This window comes from Nerophis lumbriciformis, linkage group LG28 (assembly GCF_033978685.3).
Source record: "Nerophis lumbriciformis linkage group LG28, RoL_Nlum_v2.1, whole genome shotgun sequence".
Lineage (NCBI taxonomy): Eukaryota > Metazoa > Chordata > Actinopteri > Syngnathiformes > Syngnathidae > Nerophis > Nerophis lumbriciformis.
The window spans coordinates 2611678-2633835 of NC_084575.2; the positions used below are offsets into that span (position 1 = coordinate 2611678).

The window sequence follows — 22158 nt, forward strand, 5'->3', positions numbered from 1 at the left end:
AAAAAAATCAATGGGTGGATAGAACTCAAATTTCTGTGGCTGCAACTTTGCATAATACTTGTTATAATTAATTTGAAGTAATGGAAATATTTCAAATGAGATGGAATAATGGAAAGCATTATTATGACAAAAATTGTCAATCATCCATGCCGTTGTCTCCAGCAGTTGAGAGCGTCATTGTCTTCTCACTGGGCTCTCTAAACAAGCTGTAGAGCAGCTGCAGTACATCCACAATGCTGCTGCTCCAGTCCTGACACAACCCGCAAATATGAGCATATTAGTAGTTTGCTCAGAAGAATAGAGTGTAAAACATCTCTGCTGTTGTACTAGTATATGTTCATCTTCTTCTATGACATGCTAGAGTCACATGAACCATTCCCAGCTCTGGGAACCTCAGTGAGTGTTCTCCTGCTGGTGGCCAGAGTCATGTTTCACTTTTATGCTCCTAAAATCTACAATCATATTCCTAAAGATGTGAGACAGGCATTAACATTGGCAAAGTTCAAATCCAGCCTGAAAACACTTACTAAACCAATAAGAAAACTGACAAATATCTCATCTACACACTTTGGAAGTATAAAAACACTTCAACTTAGATGATAATATAAGACAAATGATGGTTGACCCTGACTCTAGGTACCAACAGGAGACCACTCATTGAAGTTCCCAGAGCAGGAGATGCTTCATATGGCTCTCACATGTCAGAGATGTACTTTGGCACAAGACCATGAAAACACTTGCACACAAGCAGAGCTGTTTGAAGGCCTACTGAAATGAAATGTTCTTATTTCAACGGGGATAGCAGATCCATTCTATGTGTCATACTTGATCATTTCACGATATTGCCATATTTTTGCTGAAAGGATTTAGTAGAGAACATCGACGATAAAGTTTGCAACTTTTGGTCGCTGATAAAAAAAAGCCTTGCCTGTACCAGAAGTAGCGTGACGTCACAGGTTGAAAGTCTCCTCACATCTGCACATTGTTTACACCAGCAGCGAGAGCGATTGGGACCGAGAAAGCGACGATTACCCCATTCATTTGAGCCAGGATGAAAGATTTGTGGATGAGGAAAGTGAGAGTGAAGGATTAGAGGGCAGTGCAGGACGTATCTTTTTTCGCTCTGACCGTAACTTAGGTACAAGGGCTCATTGGATTCCACATTTTCTCCTTTTTCTATTGTGGATCACGGATTTGCATTTTAAACCACCTGGGATACTATATCCTCTTGAAAATGAGTCGAGAACGCGAAATGGACATTCAAAGTGACTTTTATCTCCACGACAATACATCGGCGAAGCACTTTAGCTACGGAGCTAACGTGATAGCATCGTGCTTAACTGCAGATAGAAACAGAATAAATAAGCCCCTGACTGGAAGGATAGACAGAAGATCAACAATACTACCAAACTCTGGACCTGTAACCACACGGTTAATGCTGTACCGCCTGGCGAAGCCTAGCAATGCTGTTGCTAACGACGCCATTGAAGCTAACTTAGGTACGGGACCTGACAGAGCTATGATCTAAACATTAGCTCTCCACCTACGCCGGCTCTCATCTGCTCATCAACACCCGTGCTCACCTGCGTTCCAGTGATCGACGGTGCGACGAAGGACTTCACCCGATCATCGGTGCGGTCGGCGGCCCAGAGACGGAGGAAGTCAACCCAGACAGGTGAGGACAGCGGTGCGGCGGCGGGCGTTGTAGCTTTCGACGACACCCCGGCCGCCATTAGAGTCGGCAAGAAACATATTTTTCCCCAAAGTTACGTACGTGACATGCACATAGCGGCACGCACGTACGGGCAAGCGATCAAATGTTTGGAAGCCAAAGCTGTAGTCACGGTAGCGCGTCTGCTAGCCAACTCAAAGTCCTCCTGGTTGTGTTGCTGTAGCCAGACGCTAATACACCGATCGCCTCTACAGCTTTCTTCTTTGCAGTCTCCATTGTTCATAGAACAAATTGCAAAAGATTCACCAACACAGATGTCCACAATACTGTGGAATTTTGCGATGAAAACAGAGCTGTTTGAATTGGATTCAATGGTGTCCCAATACTTCCGCTTCAACCCGTGACGTCACACGCAAACGTCATCATACCGAGACGTTTTCAACCGGAAGTTTCCTGGGAAATTTAAAATTGCACTTTATAAGTTAACCCGGCCGTATTGGCATGTGTTGCAATGTTGAGATTTCATCATTGATATATAAACTATCAGACTGGTAGTAGTGGCTTTCAGTAGGCCTTTAAGAACCTTCTTAATACCCATTTTTATTCACTGGCTTTTAACCCAGCATGAGATTTAAACTGTTTTTAACTTTTTTAACTGTTTTTAACTTTTTAACTGCTTTTTATCTAACAAATTGTTCTTAGGATAATTTGTATTTGCTTTTTCAATGTGTATTTTACTTCTGTTTTAAATGTTATTTTTTAGTCTGTGCTTTGCCTCTATTTCTTTGTGGTGTTCAGCCCTTTAATTGTTCTTCAACTGTGCTTCTTTTTAAAGGGCTTTATAAATAAAGTTGGTATGGTATGGTATATATATATCTGTATATATTATTTACTGTACACATATTATGTATATATTCGTATATATGTTAGATCTTTTATGGCTATATTAGTCTATTTATACCTGCATTGTCCTTTCCATCCTTACACTTTCCATCATTGTAACTGAGCTACTGTGTTGAACAATTTCCCTTGTGGATCATTAAAGTTAGTCGAAGTCTAAGTCTAAGTATGGTATATCATGTCATGTAATATGACTTCAACATTATTTATGTTAATATTAGACTTTGTTTGTAAACCAGTTCTACTTCTGACTATTTATTTTATTTTGTATTGAACAATTAAACATACATAAACAATGTACACACACATTAAGGTGCTTTCAATACAATATGAGTCAATGTTTTCAATATTTTACTCAGCAATATAAAACACATCACATTAAATACAATCCTCCTACAAACAAAACATGTTAAAGAAAGTCAAAGTAAATATGAGAGACCATACAAATAAGATTAAAATAAACATATATACAAATGAATAATAAACTTGTGCTTAAACGTGCTTATTTAAAACCACTTAAATAATTCCAATAAATATAATCATTTAAGGGCTTTTTCTATTTTGTACAATCTTCCAAGATTGAATTAATAAAATCTCATCATTAACACAATGTGAGAATTAGGATTTCACTTCAAGAAAGAGACTTTTGTGTATGAGAGCAAATGTTTCACACTTTTTAAAAATGATAGAAATTCACGACACGATCGATCAACGCATGCGCGAAAAGCACTTCACTTCCTGGACTTTTTTTAATGACAGATCTCCTGCGACATCACGCTCTGTGATATTTCAATGTTTTTTATAAAAATATATTACCTAAGAGTAAAAGAGAAGAACAATAAGAACACGTGGAAGGGTAAATTTAAAAGAATCAGGCAGTGCTGTCCCGACAGGAAGTGTGCAAGCGGAACTATCTTCCCCCAAGATGGCGCCAGTATGTGCTTTGGCCTGCCGTCTCTCGCTGTCAGCTCTGTTCGTTTTTGTGTTTTTTGCGTCTATTTTCGTTTCTGTCAGCTCACTGCTTGTGTATGACCGCCAAACACTGTTGGATCTTTGCCCCTCTCCCACTGATATGATCAACTTCGACGTTGGTTTTTCGACGTCCCAGTCAGCTTTTTCACCTGGCCGGATTCCTGCCTTCCTTTCCCGCCCCCTGGCTCCTCTCCCCCGGCGGAAGCGTCTCCGGCGCCGCGGTAAACGTGGCGGCCAGCTGGTGAAAGTTAGGGCACTCCTGGCCCGGCTTCCCGTGGCTCCCCGAAGGATGAATGGTGCGGTATCCGGTCTCCTCCTGCACCCACGCTCGCTCGATCCGATCGGCTCCTGGCTGGTTCCTATCGTTGGTTTGGAGGAAGAAGCTTGCCGTCGTCGCTCCTGCTGTCCCCGCCCCCGGAGGCGCGGGGTGGATCACCGCCACCTGCGGGCTGTGGGTCGGGCCCCACCCGGATTAATTGCGGCCTTGGACGTGCTGGCCCCCGCCAGGTTCGGTCTTGTGAACGCAAGATCTTTGACAAACAAAACTTTTATCCTGAAGGATTTCTTCACTTCCCGCGGACTGGACTTCCTCTGTGTGACGGAGACATGGCTGAGAGCCGGTGAGTCCGCCCCTCTTAATGAACTTCTGCCTCCGGAGTGTTCCTACTTTAATTCCCCACGGCCGTCCGGTCGAAAAGGAGGAGGATTAGCAGTCGTTTTTAAAAATGACTTTAAATGCCGTCAGATCCGCCTACAATCCTCCTTTTCAAGCTTCGAACTGTGCATGTTTGAACTGGGTCTTTCTGATGTCGTCCTGTGTGCCGTCATCTATCGACCACCCAAGTACCACAAAGACTTTATAACTGACTTTTCTGAATTTCTGGCTGAAATCCTGCCCAAATATGATCGTGTCCTTATTGTGGGTGATTTTAATATTCACACCTGCTGTCCAGACGAGCCGCTTTCCAGGAGCTTCCTGAATATAATCGACTCATTTAACTTTGTACAGTCTGTGTGTGGTTCTACACATGAACGCGGGCATACACTCGATTTAGTGCTCTCGTATGGTTTGTGTGTTTTTAATTTGGACATTTGCGACGCTGTGTTCTCTGATCACATGCCGATCCTGTTTGATATTGCCACGCAGTGTCCAGTTAAATTGTGCGCACCGCCCCAACGCTCTCGCATGTTTAATTCTTCGTCTCCTGCTCGGTTCTCCTCTATTTTTTCGACTCTTTGTGATGATAATTCTGCAGCATCTGTGTGTCTGAATACTGAAGAGTTGGTTTCTGGGTTCAACTCTATCTGTTTACAAACACTGGACACGATCGCGCCTTTCAAATGCCGCCGCGCTAAAACCACGCCTCAGCCCTGGTTGAATGACGTCACTCGGGCTGCCAGGCGCGTATGTAGAAGAGCAGAGAGAAAATGGAAAAAAGACAGGCTGCATGTGTCCTTTGCCATTTTTAAAGAAAGCCTGTTTTCCTTTCAGATGACTGTAAAAGCAGAAATGAATATATATCTATCTCAGATTATATCTTCTAACTGTAACAACCCCAGAGTTCTGTTTAAAACTATTAACACTGTCATTGATGCTCCCAAATCTGCTGGTTTTGATGCTTCTTTTGAATTCTGTGAAAATTGTCTCCATTTTTTCACTGACAAAATTGTGTCAACTAGAGCCAGTCTATCTCAGCCTTCATATGACCCTTCTGTTCCCCTGCATTTCTCTTCTGTTTTCCATCAGTTTGAGCCGGTGTCCTTTTCTTTTTTAAGTGACACAGTTAGTCATATGAAGCCCTCTGGTTCTCCTGCAGATGCCCTCCCACCTCGCCTGTTTAAGGAGGTACTTGCTACTATTGGACCAAGTGTCCTTAACATTATCAATAGTAGCCTCTCTTCTGGAATAGTTCCAGTAGAGTTTAAACATGCAGTGGTACGACCTCTACTTAAAAAACCCAGCCTCGACCCCTCTCTCCTCTCTAACTTCAGACCTATCTCTAATCTTCCATACATTTCCAAAATATTAGAGAAGGTTGTCTACAGTCAGTTGTTGCCCTTCTTAGAGGATAATGGTATCACTGAGCTGTTCCAGTCCGGTTTTAAAGCCCTCCACAGCACAGAGTCAGCGCTTCTAAAAGTTTTTAACGATGTCCTCCTGTCCACTGATTCTGGTAAATATGTTGTCCTGGTGCTTTTAGATCTGTCTGCTGCGTTCGACACCGTCGACCACGCCACCTTAATCACTCGTCTTGAGAACTGTGTGGGCATTAAGGGCGCCGCCCTCAACTGGTTCCGGTCGTACCTAACCGACAGGAGTTTTTGTGTAAAAGTAGACAGTTTTATGTCGTCCACAGCTCCTTTACCACATGGGGTCCCCCAGGGCTCAATCCTTGCCCCAATTTTATTTGCACTTTACCTTCTCCCCCTTGGTTCTATTTTTAGGAAGTACAGTATTGCATTTCATTTTTATGCCGATGATTGCCAGATTTATTTTCCCATGGCACAAAATAACACGGTTCAACGTCTTATTGACTGCCTGCACGACATCAAAGTCTGGCTTTCAGCTAACTTCCTGAGCCTAAATGAAGATAAAACAGAAGTTATGTTGTTCGGTCCAAGTCGCTCTCCCTCCCCCAACGTTGACCTCGGCACTCTGACCCCGTATCTCAGCGACTCTGTCACAAACCTGGGGGTAAAGTTTGACTCAGATTTTAAATTCGAAAAACAAATCAGCAGCGTCGTTCAAAAAAGCTTTTATCAATTACGCCAAATAGCGAAAGTGAAACCGCTTCTATCAAGACATGATCTTGAGAAATTAATCCACGCTTTTATCTCGACTCGTCTTGACTACTGCAATGCCCTGTATGTTGGCATTAGCCAGGCCTCCCTCGCCCGCCTGCAGCTCGTGCAGAACTCTGCTGCTCGTCTGCTAACACAGACCCGCAGACGTGAGCACATCACCCCTATTTTAGCGTCCCTTCACTGGCTCCCTGTGCGTTACCGAATACATTTTAAACTCCTTTTATTTGTTTTTAAATGTCTAAACAACCTCGCGCCAACCTATCTCTCCGACCTCCTTCAGCCTTACTGCCCCACCCGATCCTTAAGATCAGCCGATCAGCTGCTGTTGACGGTCCCTGACACAAGGCTGAAGCTTAGAGGTGACAGAGCTTTCGCCGTTGCTGCTCCCAAGCTCTGGAACGACCTACCCCTGAGTGTTAGACAAGCCTCCTCTCTTCCTGTTTTTAAATCTCTCTTAAAAACATACTTTTATTCCATGGCTTTTAACACTGAGTGATATCCATCCTGCAATGGCGCCCCATAATACACCTGCTGTGATCCTGTTTTTATGTTTTTATGTTTTTATTAATTCTATTTTAATTATTTATTTTTTATCGTGTTCTGTTTGTATTGTGTTGTGTTTGCTCGGTACTCGTTTTATCTTTTAACCTGTTCATTGTACAGCACTTTGGCTACCCCTGTGGTAAATTTTAAATGTGCTCTATAAATAAAGTTGATTTGATTTGATTTGATAATATCGCTACAATTTCTACCACTTTCACTCTTGTCGTTGCAATGAATGTCGCACGGGGGCGCCACTGAACACCATCATTAAAGGTTTGTTATTTACTTTCCATTTATTTTTTAAACATTTTATATCACATAGTTATTGAAATAAATATTATAGCAAAGAAAAGCATGATAACAGTGACAGCAGGCAATATCTTATATAGAGATGCCGCATCCACCTCTTCATCAGTGACGTCATTCCCAGCTTCCGGTGTAAACGGAAGACGGCAGAACAGAGCAGTCCTGCCTTGTAACGTCAAGTGTGCTAACTGTCGTGAAAGCACATCGACGGAGAAAGACGCTAATAAGTCAGTCTTATTATTTCTTATCCAGTTTGAAATATTTACGTCCTATAAAATTTATTTTTGATTCTTTATTTAAGGATAAAATGGTCTGCATGCGCTAGAAGCACTTTGCCGCTTCTCCTGCTATCTTTGCTTGATAGTTAGCTTAGCTCGCTAGTTAGCTTAGCTTGTTAGCTGCTAACAGAAGTTATCAACACATCGCTAAGTAGAGATCAAGTGTGAGAGTAAAGTGTTGTGATTGTGTGAAAATGTCTACATTACACATGTTGAGAGCGTTGGTGGATCAGCGACTAACTGCTGCCGTCGAAGAAATATTTGTAGTGTTAGAAAGAACGATAGCAGAATACGAGGCGGAACTTTCTAGAACAAAGGAGGAGAACAATCAACTACTGGACGCTGTTTTCAAGAAACATCAAGTTGTGTTACACAGAACAGGTTTGTTGACTTCTTACTCTCACATCTTTACTAACTTTATATTTGACTAATAACAAGAAAATGACATTTGTAATATATCATATAATTACAATGACCAGTGGTGGAACAAGTCAGAGCTGGGCCGGGGGCAGGTCCCATGACGGGGCCCCCTAAACCCAAATATCAAAGCTAATTCTAACATCATTTGACAACAAACACATGCCTCTCTGGGTTTACTACCAACAATCTTTAACCAGGTTTTAAAACGTTTGCCAGCCATTTTTGATGAAATTTGCATTTTCCTGACATGTATTTATTTTCTCACTTTCACCACAGCATCACCCGTTCACAGGATGTAGAAAAATTATCAAAGGGGATCAGATTTTTTTATTTTGCCTATCATTCACAATCCTTATGTAAGACAATAACATGTTTTTATTTGTTATGCATTCTAAGTCGTAAACAAACGTTAGCAGAATCTTAACTATCCTAATTCTAACAATGGAGTCAATGGGAGCGCCTCTATTCCGCTCACTAAGCCCACTAAATAAGAATTAGTTGATCAATATAATATACCCAGAATGCTATCTCTTTAAATCATGCTGTAAAAATGCATATTCTCTTGAAATATGCCTTATAATAGCCACAAACTGGAGGATACATTTTTAATTAGGATAACATTTGAAAAATAGTTTAAAGTTTTTAAATTTTCCAGGGTGTACCTCACCTTCCGCCCCCCTGTGGCCCCAAAAGGGACAAGAGGTAGAAAATGGATGGCTGGATGGAAAAAGACACATCATAGAATGATATTTAGATCCTTTAGATGCATTAAATATAAAGTTGAGTTAATGAAACATGTAGAATAGATTGTGTTCTACACCCTCTGTTGTTTAAAAAGGGTACAGTTAGGGTTGGACCATTATGGCAAAAATAATAATCACCATTATTTTGATTGATATTGTAATCACCATTAATTACAAGATTATTTTCGTATGAAAACACCAGTATTTATTTTACTACCAAAACTCAACTTTAAATATATCTTTAGAAAAATGTCTAAATATGTGTATACATTTTAAAATACTTGTAATGATATAAGCATGCATTTTATTATTATTATTAGCTTTCATGGCTGAAAAGACACACGTGATAACAGACAAGCTCCTACTGGATATTAGTTAGTAACAAATAAAATAATAGTAAAAATAAATGTAAATAACAATGGCAATATAAAAAAACTATAATTAAGTTTTGTGTTTTAATTGTTTTAAGTTCCATTTTTTACCTTACACACATATTTTACTACCATTTAAGTGTGTGCTTTTTTGTCAATTAAAAATGTATAAAATGTTTAGTTAAATGCAGAATCTCTCACATTTATTGGTGCAATATATATTTGGACAATTTTTAACCAGAACTTTGGGTCAAAGCATAATATTTGTGTAAATGCATCAATAAGTTCATTATGTTTGTGTGAGGTGCTTTTTTGAAACCTTTATTTTGTCAGCACAGTCAGGCCTATTATTGTGAAGGGGGAAGGAAGTGTGTTGCTGTTCTCAGCTTGATGTGTGGAGGCGACTTGAGGGTGTTTAAAAAAAGGAGAGAGAGAGAGAGAGAGAGAGAGAGAGAGATTCTGAAGTTGCGACTGCTGTCCTGTTTGTACATTAATCCTACATGGATGATGTCGTTCACAACAACACAATCAGATGAGATGTGTTGTGGGTGTATGGATTTTCCTTGCCAACTTTAGCTTCGTAGTTTAGTCGCTATTTCCAATGACCGCCTCAAGGACGGGACGGTTGTGTGTTTCATAGTAACGTTACTAGTCGTTGTGACATATAGAGGACTAGGAGGTTTATTACCATTGTGGGGGAGTTTTCTGTGTCTACGTACCTTCGACACATCCGTACACCCACCGGAGTGACGCCACGCTTTCTCCACCGTGTGTTTGAGGAGCCTGCAAAAGACCTGCACATACATGTAACAATCATGTTACATCAACAACACAGTTTGCTGTAAACATAAAAAAAACAATACAACCATGAAGGATAAAGGTTGGCGTTTTAGCTTAATGCTAACATACAATGGACGACCACATTGACAAAAATTAGCACTGCAATCCTTTTAAACTTCTGCAAAGGTTTAACAAATAGGAGTTTAGTTGAACAAAACTGACATAAAACAACAGATGCATTTTTACTTACATACATATATTCACTAAACTGTGGAGAAACTAAACTTTGTACCACTCGGCCATCATGTTCATCAAACCTTAAAGGAGAACATTATCAGCAGACCTATGTAAGCGTCAATATATACCTTGATGTTGCAGAAAAAAGACCATATATTTTTTTAACCAATTTCCGAACACTCAATGGGTGAATTTTGGCGAATTAAACGCCTTTCTATTATTCGCTCTCGGAGCGATGACGTCACAACGTGACGTCACATCGGGAAGCAATCCGCCATTTTCTCAAACACCGAGTCAAATCAGCTCTGTTATTTTCTGTTTTTTCGACTGTTTTCCGTACCTTGGAGACATCATGCCTCGTCGGTGTGTTGTCGGAGGGTGTAACAACACGAACAGGGATGGATTCAAGTTGCACCAGTGGCCCAAAGATGCCAAAGTGGCAAGAAATTGGACGTTTGTTCCGCACACTTTACCGACGAAAGCTATGCTACGACAGAGATGGCAAGAATGTGTGGATATCCTGCGACACTCAAAGCAGATGCATTTCCAACCATAAAGTCAAAGAAATCTGCCGCCAGACCCCCATTGAATCTGCCGGAGTGTGTGAGCAATTCAGGGACAAAGGACCTCGGTAGCACGGCAAGCAATGGCGGCAGTTTGTTCCCGCAGACGAGCGAGCTAAACCCCCTGGATGTCTTGGCTCACACCGTCCCTTATGCCACCGAAGATGATCAAGAGAAGAATATCGACCCTAGCTTCCCTGGCCTGCTGACATCAACTCCAAAACTGGACAGATCAGCTTTCAGGAAAAGAGAGCGGATGAGGGTATGTCTACAGAATATATTAATTGTATTAAAAGTGCATGTTGTTGCCAAATGTATTTCATATGCTGTAAACCTAGTTCATAGTTGTTAGTTTCCTTTAATGCCAAACAAACACATACCAATCGTTGGTTAGAAGGCGATCGCCGAATTTGTCCTCGCTTTCTCCCGTGTCGCTGGCTGTCGTGTCGTTTTCGTCGGTTTCGCTTGCATACGGTGTCAAGACTTGATCTTGGGTGTTTGCTTTTCCAGGATGCAACGGAAAGTTGGCACGGGCGAGACGGGAATTAAGGTACATGACGGGTTTTAATACATCAATTTAATATATTAAAAAAAAGGGATAAATGAAAGCGCGCACAGTGGCGGATAATAAACTATGAAACCAAAAGACTATAGCAAAAAGTACAAATGAAAAGCACGCACAGTGGCGGAGAATAAACTATGAAAAAACAAAAAGATTATAAACATGGAACAAAAACTTACTTGGCTTGGACAAAAAAGGAGCAGCGTGAACATGGACATGAAACAATGGACAGAGCATAAATGTGGTGTGAGGTCGTCAGAAAGACAAACTGAAAAACACTGAACTTAAATACTATGGACATGATTAGTGAAAGCAGGTGCGTGACTCAAAACGTGAAACAGGTGCGTGACGTGACAGGCGAAAACCAATGGTTGCTATGGTGACCAGACAAGGGAGTGAAAAAGACAGAAACTAAACAAAACATGACTTAAAACAAAACATGATAATACAGACATGACATACGGTTCAAACCGATATGGCTCAATAGCTTCAGTTTCTTCTTCAATTTGGTTTTCGCTACCTGCCTCCACACTACAACCATCCGTTTCAATACATGCGTAATCTGTTGAATCGCTTAAGCCGCTGAAATCCGAGTCTGAATCCGAGCTAATGTCGCTTTAGCTTGCTGTTCTATCCGCCATGTTTGTTTGTGTTGGCATCACTATGTGACGTCACAGGAAAATGGACGGGTGTATATAACGATGGTTAAAATCAGGCACTTTGAAGCTTTTTGTAGGGATATTGCGTGATGGGTAAAATTTTGAAAAAAACTTCGAAAAATCAAATAAGCCACTGGGAACTGATTTTTAATGGTTTTAACCCTTCTGAAATTGTGATAATGATCCCCTTTAAAACTCTGATTTAGTATGGGACATTATTGCCAGGTTTTCCTGTATCGCAAAATTGTAAAATTAAATTGTTTTCACTCACAAAGACCCCAAACGTCCAGATTTTTAACTGCTATTTTTTATTTTTGATGTTCAGTTGGCCGACCAGAGGACTTAGTTGTCACTACAGCTAACTGTATCTTCTTACATCACACCTTCAACCATCCTCCATTGCAGCAAAGAAGAAAGATGGCGGCCAGGAGCTCCTACAGCCGGCATAGTTTTTACACACTGTTGATACTGCTCTGTGTTTTCTGGTATATTGTTGGAACTGTGGCGATACAATACAGTCACGAGGATCTGGTGCAATTCAATACGGGACATTTTCACAAACTGTCAGCTGAGTTTATTTTCCCGGCTGAGATCATCAGACCACCTCCGGGCCCCCCACAGCAGACGGCCGAAGAAGGAGGCGTTGCCAGCAAAAGCGCGAAAGAGGCAAGCGGACGGGTGTTTGGGCTAGGCTAAAGGCTAGCCCGTTCAAACCGCCACTTGCTACCATCTTCTTGTCGAATGCCCGGTCGATCCGCTATAAACTGGATGAAATCAGCCTTCAGATGGCGACGAGAAGGAATATACGTGACTCCTGCTGCCTGATCTTTACAGAAACTTGGCTGGACAGAACCATCCCAGATGCGGCTACTGAACTAGCCGGCTCTACCGCTCATCGAGCCAACAGAACCGCAAACTTCGGTAAGATTGGCGTAGGATTGTGTGTCTATATAAACATCAACTGGTGCACACAGACTGTGAGGATGAACGAACTGTGCAACACAGATGTAGAGTTTATGTTGCTAAAATGCAGACCATTCTATCACCCTAGGGAGTTTGCCGCTGTTTACATCTGTGCGGTGTATATTCCCCCAGATGCTAATGCGAAGCTTGCGCTAGCACACATACATGACAGTATTAACAATTGCCTTGTCATACACCCGACAGCGCTCTCATTGCAGCGGGAGATTTCAACCATGCAGACTTAAAAAGTGTCTTTCATAAATACCATGGGAATGTTATCTGTGCAACCAGGGGAGAGAAAACGCTGGATCAGGTGTATACAAACATCGCAAATGCATACAGAGCCTAGGGATGTCCCGATCCAGGTTTTTCCACTTCCGATCCGATACCGATATTGTTTTTGCACTTCCGATCCGATACCGATACTGACCGATACCGATACTGACCGATACTGGCCTATCCGAGCATGTATTAAAGTTTAAAGTTATTTAGCCTACTTAGTTGTCAGAATCATGTTGAAAAGGGCTTTAGTACTCTTGATAACAACTAGCCAGCTGAATTAGGGGAGTTTGAATAATACACAATGGTTGGTAACAAGAAACTGACCTGTTTATTCAAGGATAAACACAAAATAGACAAAATTATACATGACAAACAGAAATGGCATCATTGAACTAGGGCTGGGCGATATGGCCTTTTTTTAATATTGCGATATTTTAAGGCCATATTGCGATACACGACATATATCTCGATATTTTGCCTTAGCCTTGAATGAACACTTGATGCATATAATCATAGCAGTATGATGATTCTATGTGTCTACATTCAAACATTCTTCTTCATACTGCATTAATATATGCTACTTTTAAACTTTCATGCAGAGAAGGAAATCACAACTAAAAAAATCACTAATTTTTTCATACGGTGTTGATGTGGAAATGTTTGCCTCGGCATTTTGATGGTGTGGACGTGTGGCACCGAATGTAGATAAGCGTCTTGTTAGACGTTACAATATTTGAACAATGATGACGAAAACTGTTTTCTCTGTCGTGTCCGTGTGTCGAAAATTGTTATGCGCTTTTTTTTTTTTGATTTTGTGCGTGGCATAGATTTGCCGTGCGCAGAGGACGCTTGAGCAGGCGCGCACCTCAGCGACTGCGCTAGCATCACAGCTAACGTTAGCCATGCCGCTACCTCGCTCTCTGCTGGGAGAGGGCGTATACGTATGTGACGTATGACGTGACAGCATGTGACGTATGACGTGACAGTATGTGACGTATGACGTGACAGTATGTGACGTATGACGTGACAGTATGTGACGTGTGTAAGAAGGTGCGCTCGCTGTCTGTAAGAGGGAGACACAGGAAAGAGTGAGAAGAGCCTGTCGTGTAATGCCAGCAGCTAAAAGCAACTGCGTGAGAACCCCCAGACCTGTGGATGTGTTGAAGATGTGCTGGAAAATGCGGAACGGAAATTAGGGAGCAGCAGAAAAGTGGAATGTAATATTTAAATCGGTGCGTTGGAAAACACGGACCAGAGTTTTTTTTAAACTGGATCTGGATCGGCATTTTCCCATGCCTTGCCGATACGCATTTTTTTGCAAATATCGGCGGCCGATCCGATCCAAATATCGGATCGGGACATCCCTAACAGAGCCCATGCATATCCTCATCTAGACATGTCAGACCACCTTTGTCTTCTGTTGCACCCACGTTACACACCCAAAATCAGAACTGCTGGAATTACCAACAAAACTATAAGAACAGGACTTCACGGTGGCAGAGGGGTTAGTGCATCTGCCTCACAACACGAAGGTCCTGAGTAGTCTTGGGTTCAATCCCGGGCTCGGGATCTTTCTGTGTGGAGTTTGCATGTCCTCCCCGTGACTGCGTGGGTTCCCTCCGGGTACTCCAGCTTCCTCCCACTTCCAAAGACATGCACCTGGGGATAGGTTGATTGGCAACACTAAATTGGCCCTAGTGTGTGGATGTGAGTGTGAATGTTGTCTGTCTATCTGTGTTGGCCCTGCGATGAGGTGGCGACTTGTCCAGGGTGTACCCCGCCTTCCGCCCGATTGTAGCTGAGATAAGCTCCAGCGCCCCCCGCGACCCCAAAGGGAATAAGCGGTAGAAAATGGATGGATGGATGGACTATAAGAACATGGCCAGAAGATGCTATCCATCAGCTCCAAGATTGTTTTCATCACACTCTCTGGGACATATTTAGAGACCAGCGTGCGATTTCGCGTGAGTCTCTGGTTGAATACACCTCAACTGTGCTGAACTATATTACCTTCTGCGTAGATTGTGTTACATCATTTAAAACAATCAGTGTGTTACCAAATAAACCCTGGATGACACACAAAGTGACACAGTTACTCAAAGAGAGGGACATGGCATTTAGATCAGGCGATCCAAATGCCTTCCGTTCAGCCAGGACTGCTTTAAAGAAGGGGATCAATGCTGCCAAATCGGACCATTATAATAAACTCCAGGATTGCTTGAATAACTCAGACCCTAGGCAGGTGTGGGAAGGTGTCAAAGCAATTACAAACTTTAAAAAAAACAACTTCTTCCTCAGTGAAAGGCAGCGCCATCTTAGCTGAGGAATTGAATAATTTTTATGTCCGCTTTGACAAGGAAAACAGACTCAGCACTGCCCCCCCTCTCCTCCGACGACACGGCCACAGTCCTCAGCCCGCATGATGTAAGACTCACGTTGCGTAACATCAACACAAGGAAAGCAGCTGGACTTGATGGCGTTCTGGGCCGTGTGCTTAAGCACTGCACGGACAAACTGGCGGATGTATTTGTTTCCATTTCTAATCTGTCACTGTCTACATCCTGGGTCCCTGCCTGTTTTAAAACCACTACAATAATTCCTATCCCCAAACAGGCCATCATCTCATGCCTAAATGACTACAGACCTGTAGCACTCACCTCCATACCTGCCAAATGCATGGAGAGACTGATATTGAAACGGATTAAAAAGGCAATACCACCATCCCTTGACCCATATCAGTTTGCGTACCGGGAGAACCGATCAACCAAAGACACCATTGCTATTATACTCCATAGACTCTTGGAACATCTTGAGCTTAGGAACACTTACGCAAGACTGCTCTTTGTCCATTTCAGCTCAGCATTTAACACAATAAGGCCAAACAGACTCAGAGCTAAGCTTCACAACTTTGGTCTGAACACCTTCCTCTGCAACTGGATTTTGGACTTTTTAACGAATCGCACACACAGTATGTGAAAATAGGCGAGCACATTTCTGCCACGCTCACCATCAACACCGGTGCCCCACAGGGTTGTGTGCTAAGCCCTGTGCTCTTCACCCTCTTCACACATGACTGCATAGCCTCTTCAACATCCAATCTCACAAATGCAGAGGACACATTTCACCACACCTAGTGTGTGTGTGACAATCATTGGTACTTTAACTTTACTTTAACTTAACAATGATGAGACAGCATACAGTGCAGAGGTCCAACAGCTGGCTTCATGGTGTGCTAACAACAACTTGGTTCTTAACACTAACAAAACCAAAGAACTAATTGTAGACTTCCACAGGAAAGGGCAGAATAAACACCCTCCACTTTTAATTAATAACAATCTCGTAGAAAGGATCAAGCATTTCAAATTCTTAGGGGTGAACATAACAGAAGATCTATGCTGGAACATTAACACTGCTTCTACAGTCGGAAAGGCCCAACAACGTCTCTTTTTTTGAGGAAACTAAAATGTGCAAACATTCCGCAGAAATCAATGGTATACTTTTACAACTGTGCCATCAGCAGTGTCCTCACTTACGGCTTTTTAGTGTGGTTTGCTAGCTGCACTAAAGCCAACCAACAGGCCCTCCAGTGAGTGGTTAAAGCGGCAGGGAAAATTACAAAGACGATACTCCCAGAGATGAGTGCCATGTACACAACTCGCTGCCTAAAGCGAGTACATAACATCCTGAAGGACAGATACCACCCAGCACATGGCCTCTTCAACCTGCTACTCTCTGGAAGGAAGTATAGATCGATTTTCGCCAGGACCACCAGAAAGTCTCACAGTCTGTATCCCCAGGCTGTGAGACTGCTAAATGAACAGCCTCCCCCTTTGCTGCCCCGGACCATCTTATTACCTCACTCTTCACCACCTCAATAATTGTGCTCTGGACATTGCATTGCTGCAACATCAACGTAACACCCATCAGACATCTGACTGTTCCCACCCCCACGCTCCTCTATTCGCCATCTTCCTGACAATTCTAAACTGTAAACTATGGTCAACCTGCACTTCAATGCAGTTTCTATTGGACAAAGCTCAAACAAAATCTCGTTGACATGTATGACTTAAGTGCTATTATGACAATGACAATAAAGGAATTGATTGATTGATTGATACATTACATTTCTTACAAGTATTATTATCACTGAAGGACAGTAGAACAATGCTAAACATGTTACACACAAAGGACGGGCAAGCTAAGAGCTAAGAAAGCCGCTAAATTAGCTTGAAACAAGAATAAATAAGTGCTTAGTAATTTTTCCCATTCAAAATGAATTGGCCGTTTTTCAAATTTCTATCATTTCCACTTTTTTCAACCGATTCTAATCATTCCACCTTCAACATATTCCGCTAATCCTGAACCTTCAAACTATAATTTTTCCAAGTTCCAAAAACTTTGAAGAATACCCAGAATTCCCGTTATTTTCAAACCCTTTTTTCACCCTTTTTCTGTCGACCACATTTTTCAACCCACTTCAACTTTTCCACCGGCAAATCACTCCTCTTAAAAAACGAAGTTTTTTTTCTCTGGAAAAATTCCAGCTTTTCCCAAAATTCCAGGAATTCCATAACACTGTTTCTCAATTGAAAAATGTTTACTACTTCAACATTTCTCGACCGATTTGAAAAATTCCAACACCAACCATCCACTCATTCAGAACATTCAAATGTTTTAGCATTTTCGAAAAAATTCCCTTTTCCCAAAATTTACATGAAATTCTCATTGAAAATAATGGGACATTTTTCAAAGTTCAACAACTCCAACATTTTTCATCTGATTCATACCGTTCCAACTTCAAACTGTTCAGCCTATTCGGTAATCACAGGCTTTCCCTTGACAAACTCCAAAAATTCCCAGAATTCCACGTTTTCCGGGACATTTTTCACCATTCAAAATGAATGAACCATTTTTCAAAATTCCACCATTTCCACATTTTTCAACCGATTCAAACCATTCCACTTTCAACATATTCCACTATTTCTGGAAATTGAAATTACAACATTTTTTAACCCACTTCAACCGTTCCACCGTCAAATCATTCCTCTTAATCAGGACAGAAAACAAAGTTATTTTTTGAACTGGAAAAATTCCCGGTTTTCCCAAAATTCAAGGAATTCCATAATACCATTTCTCAATTAAAAATGTTACGACTTCAACTTTTCTCAACCAATTTAAAAAAATCCCAACACCAACCATTTCAACTCATTCAGAACATTCAAATATTTTAGCATTTTCAAAAAAAATCCCGCTTTCCCCGAAATTCTCAAAAATGTCCATGAAATTCCCACTGAAAGAAATAAAATGAAAGTTCCACAACTCGCACATTTTTCATCCGATTCAAACCGTTCCAACTTCAAAATATTCAGTGTGTTCAGGAATTGTGTGATCCCTTTCAACACTTAATACATGAAATTCTCTGATTTTCTAGAATTTCCAATCTTTTGGGACATTTTCCCCATTCAAAATTAATTATCCATTTTTCAAACTTCCACAATTCCCACATTTTTCAAACCATTCCACCTTCAACACATTCCATTCATGCTGGAAATTCAAACAACCATTTTTCCACATTCAACAAATTTCCAGGAATTCCGTTTTTTCTAACCTTATTTCCAACCTTCTTTAGTGCAATGACTCCTTTCACATTGTTCAACTCATTTCAACCATTCCACTGTCAAAACATTCCTCTGAGTCAGGACAAAAAAACAAGTTGGTTTAAGAACTTAAAAAATTCCCGGTTTTCCCGAAATTCAAACTCTTCAACATTCAAACCATTCCAACATTCAAACTATTCTTACATTCATACTACATTCTGCCAGCATTTCAGTTCAACTTCAGCATTGGAGCATTCACACACAATTTTTTTCAGGAATTGCTTCATCTAGTTATTATTATTATTATAATTAAATGTAGCTTACCACATGAATGAAGCCTGTTCAGTTATCACTCTAACACAATTTGAGTGTCTAGAAACGCACTAAATTAATCTAATCCATTATTACTATTATTAATAAGGTAAACAAGTTATATTTTGAATGAGTAGTCAGTAATCTGATTACTGCTTCCCAGTTTAACTATGGCAACACTATCTAAATGAAAGCAAAACAGATGTCATCTTTTTTGGCTAACATGTTAAGTGTGCTCATGCTTTTTTAAGAGCAGACATGTCTCTAAAGATGAATGTGAAAATGACTGTAATTATTGTCCACCAGCAGGGGGAGCTCATCACTAGTACTACTGCGTGGAGGCTGGCATGTGGTACATTATTTTCTGTGTGTGTATGACTTATTCAGAGGGAGAACAGCACACTTTCACGTATGGCGTCTACCATTAAGGATTGCAGGAATGACTTTTAGGATGTTTTAATATGAATAAGGTGGATTGGACGTTGGCCTGGGAAGGCATTCCTCTGAAGGTCTTCTTCGTGTGTCAGCTGGAAGTACCCTGACTGCTGTGAGGGGAAACTGATGAGATTGTGAGATCATATGTTGGTGCAGAACAATGTCTCATGTGACTGAGCAAAACTGGACTTTTCAAAAGAATGTTGGTTTTCTCCTGTCCCGCAGATGTCGTAGAAGAACATCTTCCTCGTGAGCAGGAAGAAGAGCCACAGCCCCACCACATTAAAGAGGAAGAAGATATACCACATTCCCATCACATTAAAGAGGGAGGGGAGGAGCCACAGACCCATAGTGTTAAACTGTCCCTTCACATTAAAGGTCAAGCGGCGGACCCACTGGTCTTACACAGCAAAAATGAAGAGGAGGACCCACTGACCCCTCACTTTAAGGAGCAAGAGAACCCGCTGACCCCTCACATTAAAGAGGAAAAGGAGGACCCACTGAACCCCTACTTTAAAGAGGAAGAGGAGGACCAAGAGCCGCTGCACATTAAAGAGGAAGAGGAGGAACACAGCATCAGTCAGCCTAAATGGTTGGAGGAGTTCCCAGTGACTGGTGTCCCTGTGAAGAGTGAAGATGATGAGGTCAAAGGTGAAAGTGAGGAGAAGAGAGAGGCGGAGCCTCCAAGCAGCAGCTCAACACAACACATGACAACAGAAGCTGATGGAGACCACTGTGGAGGATCACAAGCAGACAAGATCTTAGCTCCACTATCAGATAGTGAGGACACAACGTCACACTCTCCTGACACTGATGATGAACACTCTGAAGATGATGCAACATGTCACACTGACAACACTCACTTCACATGTTCCCACTGTGACAAAACCTTTAAATACCATTGTCGTCTGAAAACACACATGAGAACACACACTGGAGAAAAACCTTTTATCTGTTCACTCTGTTGTAAAGGTTTTGTAGAAAGTCGCTATTTGAAAGTACACATGAGAAGACACACTGGTGAAAAACCTTTTATCTGTTCGCTCTGTGGTAAAGGTTTTGTACAAAGTCACAATTTGAAACTACACATGAGAACACACACTGCTGAAAAACCTTTTATCTGTTCACTCTGTGGTAAAGGTTTTGTACAAAGTCACAATTTGAAAGTACACATGAGAACACACACTGCTGAGAAACCTTTTATCTGTTCACTCTGTGGTAAAGGTTTTGTACAAAGTCAGAATTTGAAAGTACACATGAGAACACACACTGGTGAAAAACCTTTTATCTGTTCACTCTGTGGTAAAGGTTTTGTACAAAGTCAGAATTTGAAAGTACACATGAGAAGACACACTGCTGAGTAGTGATGGGTTGATGAGGCGTCATGAAGCGTTTCGACACATCGCAAAACGGTATTGATACTGTGTCGATACTGTGTCACTAAATACTGACATCTGCTGGACATTAAAAATCCCTACAGGCAACCTATGGACCGACTCAACTGACACTGATTGTATGACCTAGTATATACAATAATATAAACCAAGTCATTGTATTTCATTTAGGATTATTTCATATCTTCATTTAAATAAAAATATATTTTTATCTTTTTAAATACAGTCAATAAATAATGTGAACATGTATCATAACATGGAAATCTAAGAGAACGTGTTGTGAATGCGGATGCTTGTGGACTGGGAATTTTTATTTTTTTATTTTATTTTTTTACACATTTTTATTTAAAAAAAACAGTTTTTCCAACGTATTAAATTTTAGACGATTTCTCTTAGTTATTATTTCTCCGGCTGTAGAAAAGAGCCGCTCACAGGGCACAGAGGAGGCGGGAGTGCGACACAGTTGGCGTATCGGTCACGTGACCAAAACAGCTCATGATCGGTCACGTGACTTTCTAAAAGCGGTACGCGCACCGACACAGGGTTTGCTCTATGAGCTCGACGCATGCGCCGATGCATCGGTGTTGCCGAACCCATCACTACTGGTGAGAAACCTTTCACATGTTCAATCTGCAACAGAAGCTTTTGTGACCAATCAAATCTTGTAGCACACATGAGAAGACACCCAGGAGAGAAAGTGTGTAGTTGCAGTGTGTGTGGTGAAAGATTGTCTTCTAAGTACCAGTGTAAGAAACACAAGTGTGCTGGTGAGAACAGCAGCAGCAAATGAAACTGCAGGATTTGAAATAAACTGACAAGACTTTAATGTTGACTTTCTAACAACATCAGCACATATAACATGTGTGACATTGTTGTTGTTTGTGTAACAATCTCTTTAATATACTTCTACATTTATAGATTAGATATTGTATATTAGTGCTTTTTTCAGTCAAGTACATGCATTAATATGCAATCAAAGTTTGGAGTGTCAGGCAAAAGCCAATATTGTACATCATCCCACAGAGATTCACTTTGCATACATTCATAAAATAAACTGTTTATTTTGTTTCCCTATCACAGAACGAACAAGTGTTGTCTTCAATTACAAAACAAAATCCTAAAAAATATTTTAAGTGGTCAATTCTGTCTTTTTTGGAAGAATGGAAACTTTCAAGATGTATTTTTTTGTTCCAGAGAAAATACAGTAAAGAATAAACAGTAAATAATGAAAAAGATGATATACTGTAATTAGAATATTTTGAACAAAAGCCTTTATAATTTTTTTTTCCCAGCTCGTACTTAATAATGAAATCTTCAAATAATAAAATACTTTTATCACTCAATAAGTGCATCAGTTTCTCATT

General features: G+C 41.1%; 1 protein-coding gene across 1 annotated transcript; it reads left to right on the top strand.

The window, feature by feature from the left end:
- Window positions 1-7609: 7609 nt before the first annotated feature.
- LOC133570815 (uncharacterized) lies at window positions 7610-21507 on the top strand. Its single transcript, XM_061923533.2, has 2 exons — window positions 7610-7857; window positions 19626-21507. Exons 1-2 carry the CDS (start codon window positions 7671-7673, stop codon window positions 20762-20764), a joined length of 1326 nt encoding a protein of 441 aa, XP_061779517.1. The 5' UTR covers window positions 7610-7670; the 3' UTR covers window positions 20765-21507.
- Window positions 21508-22158: the final 651 nt, after the last annotated feature.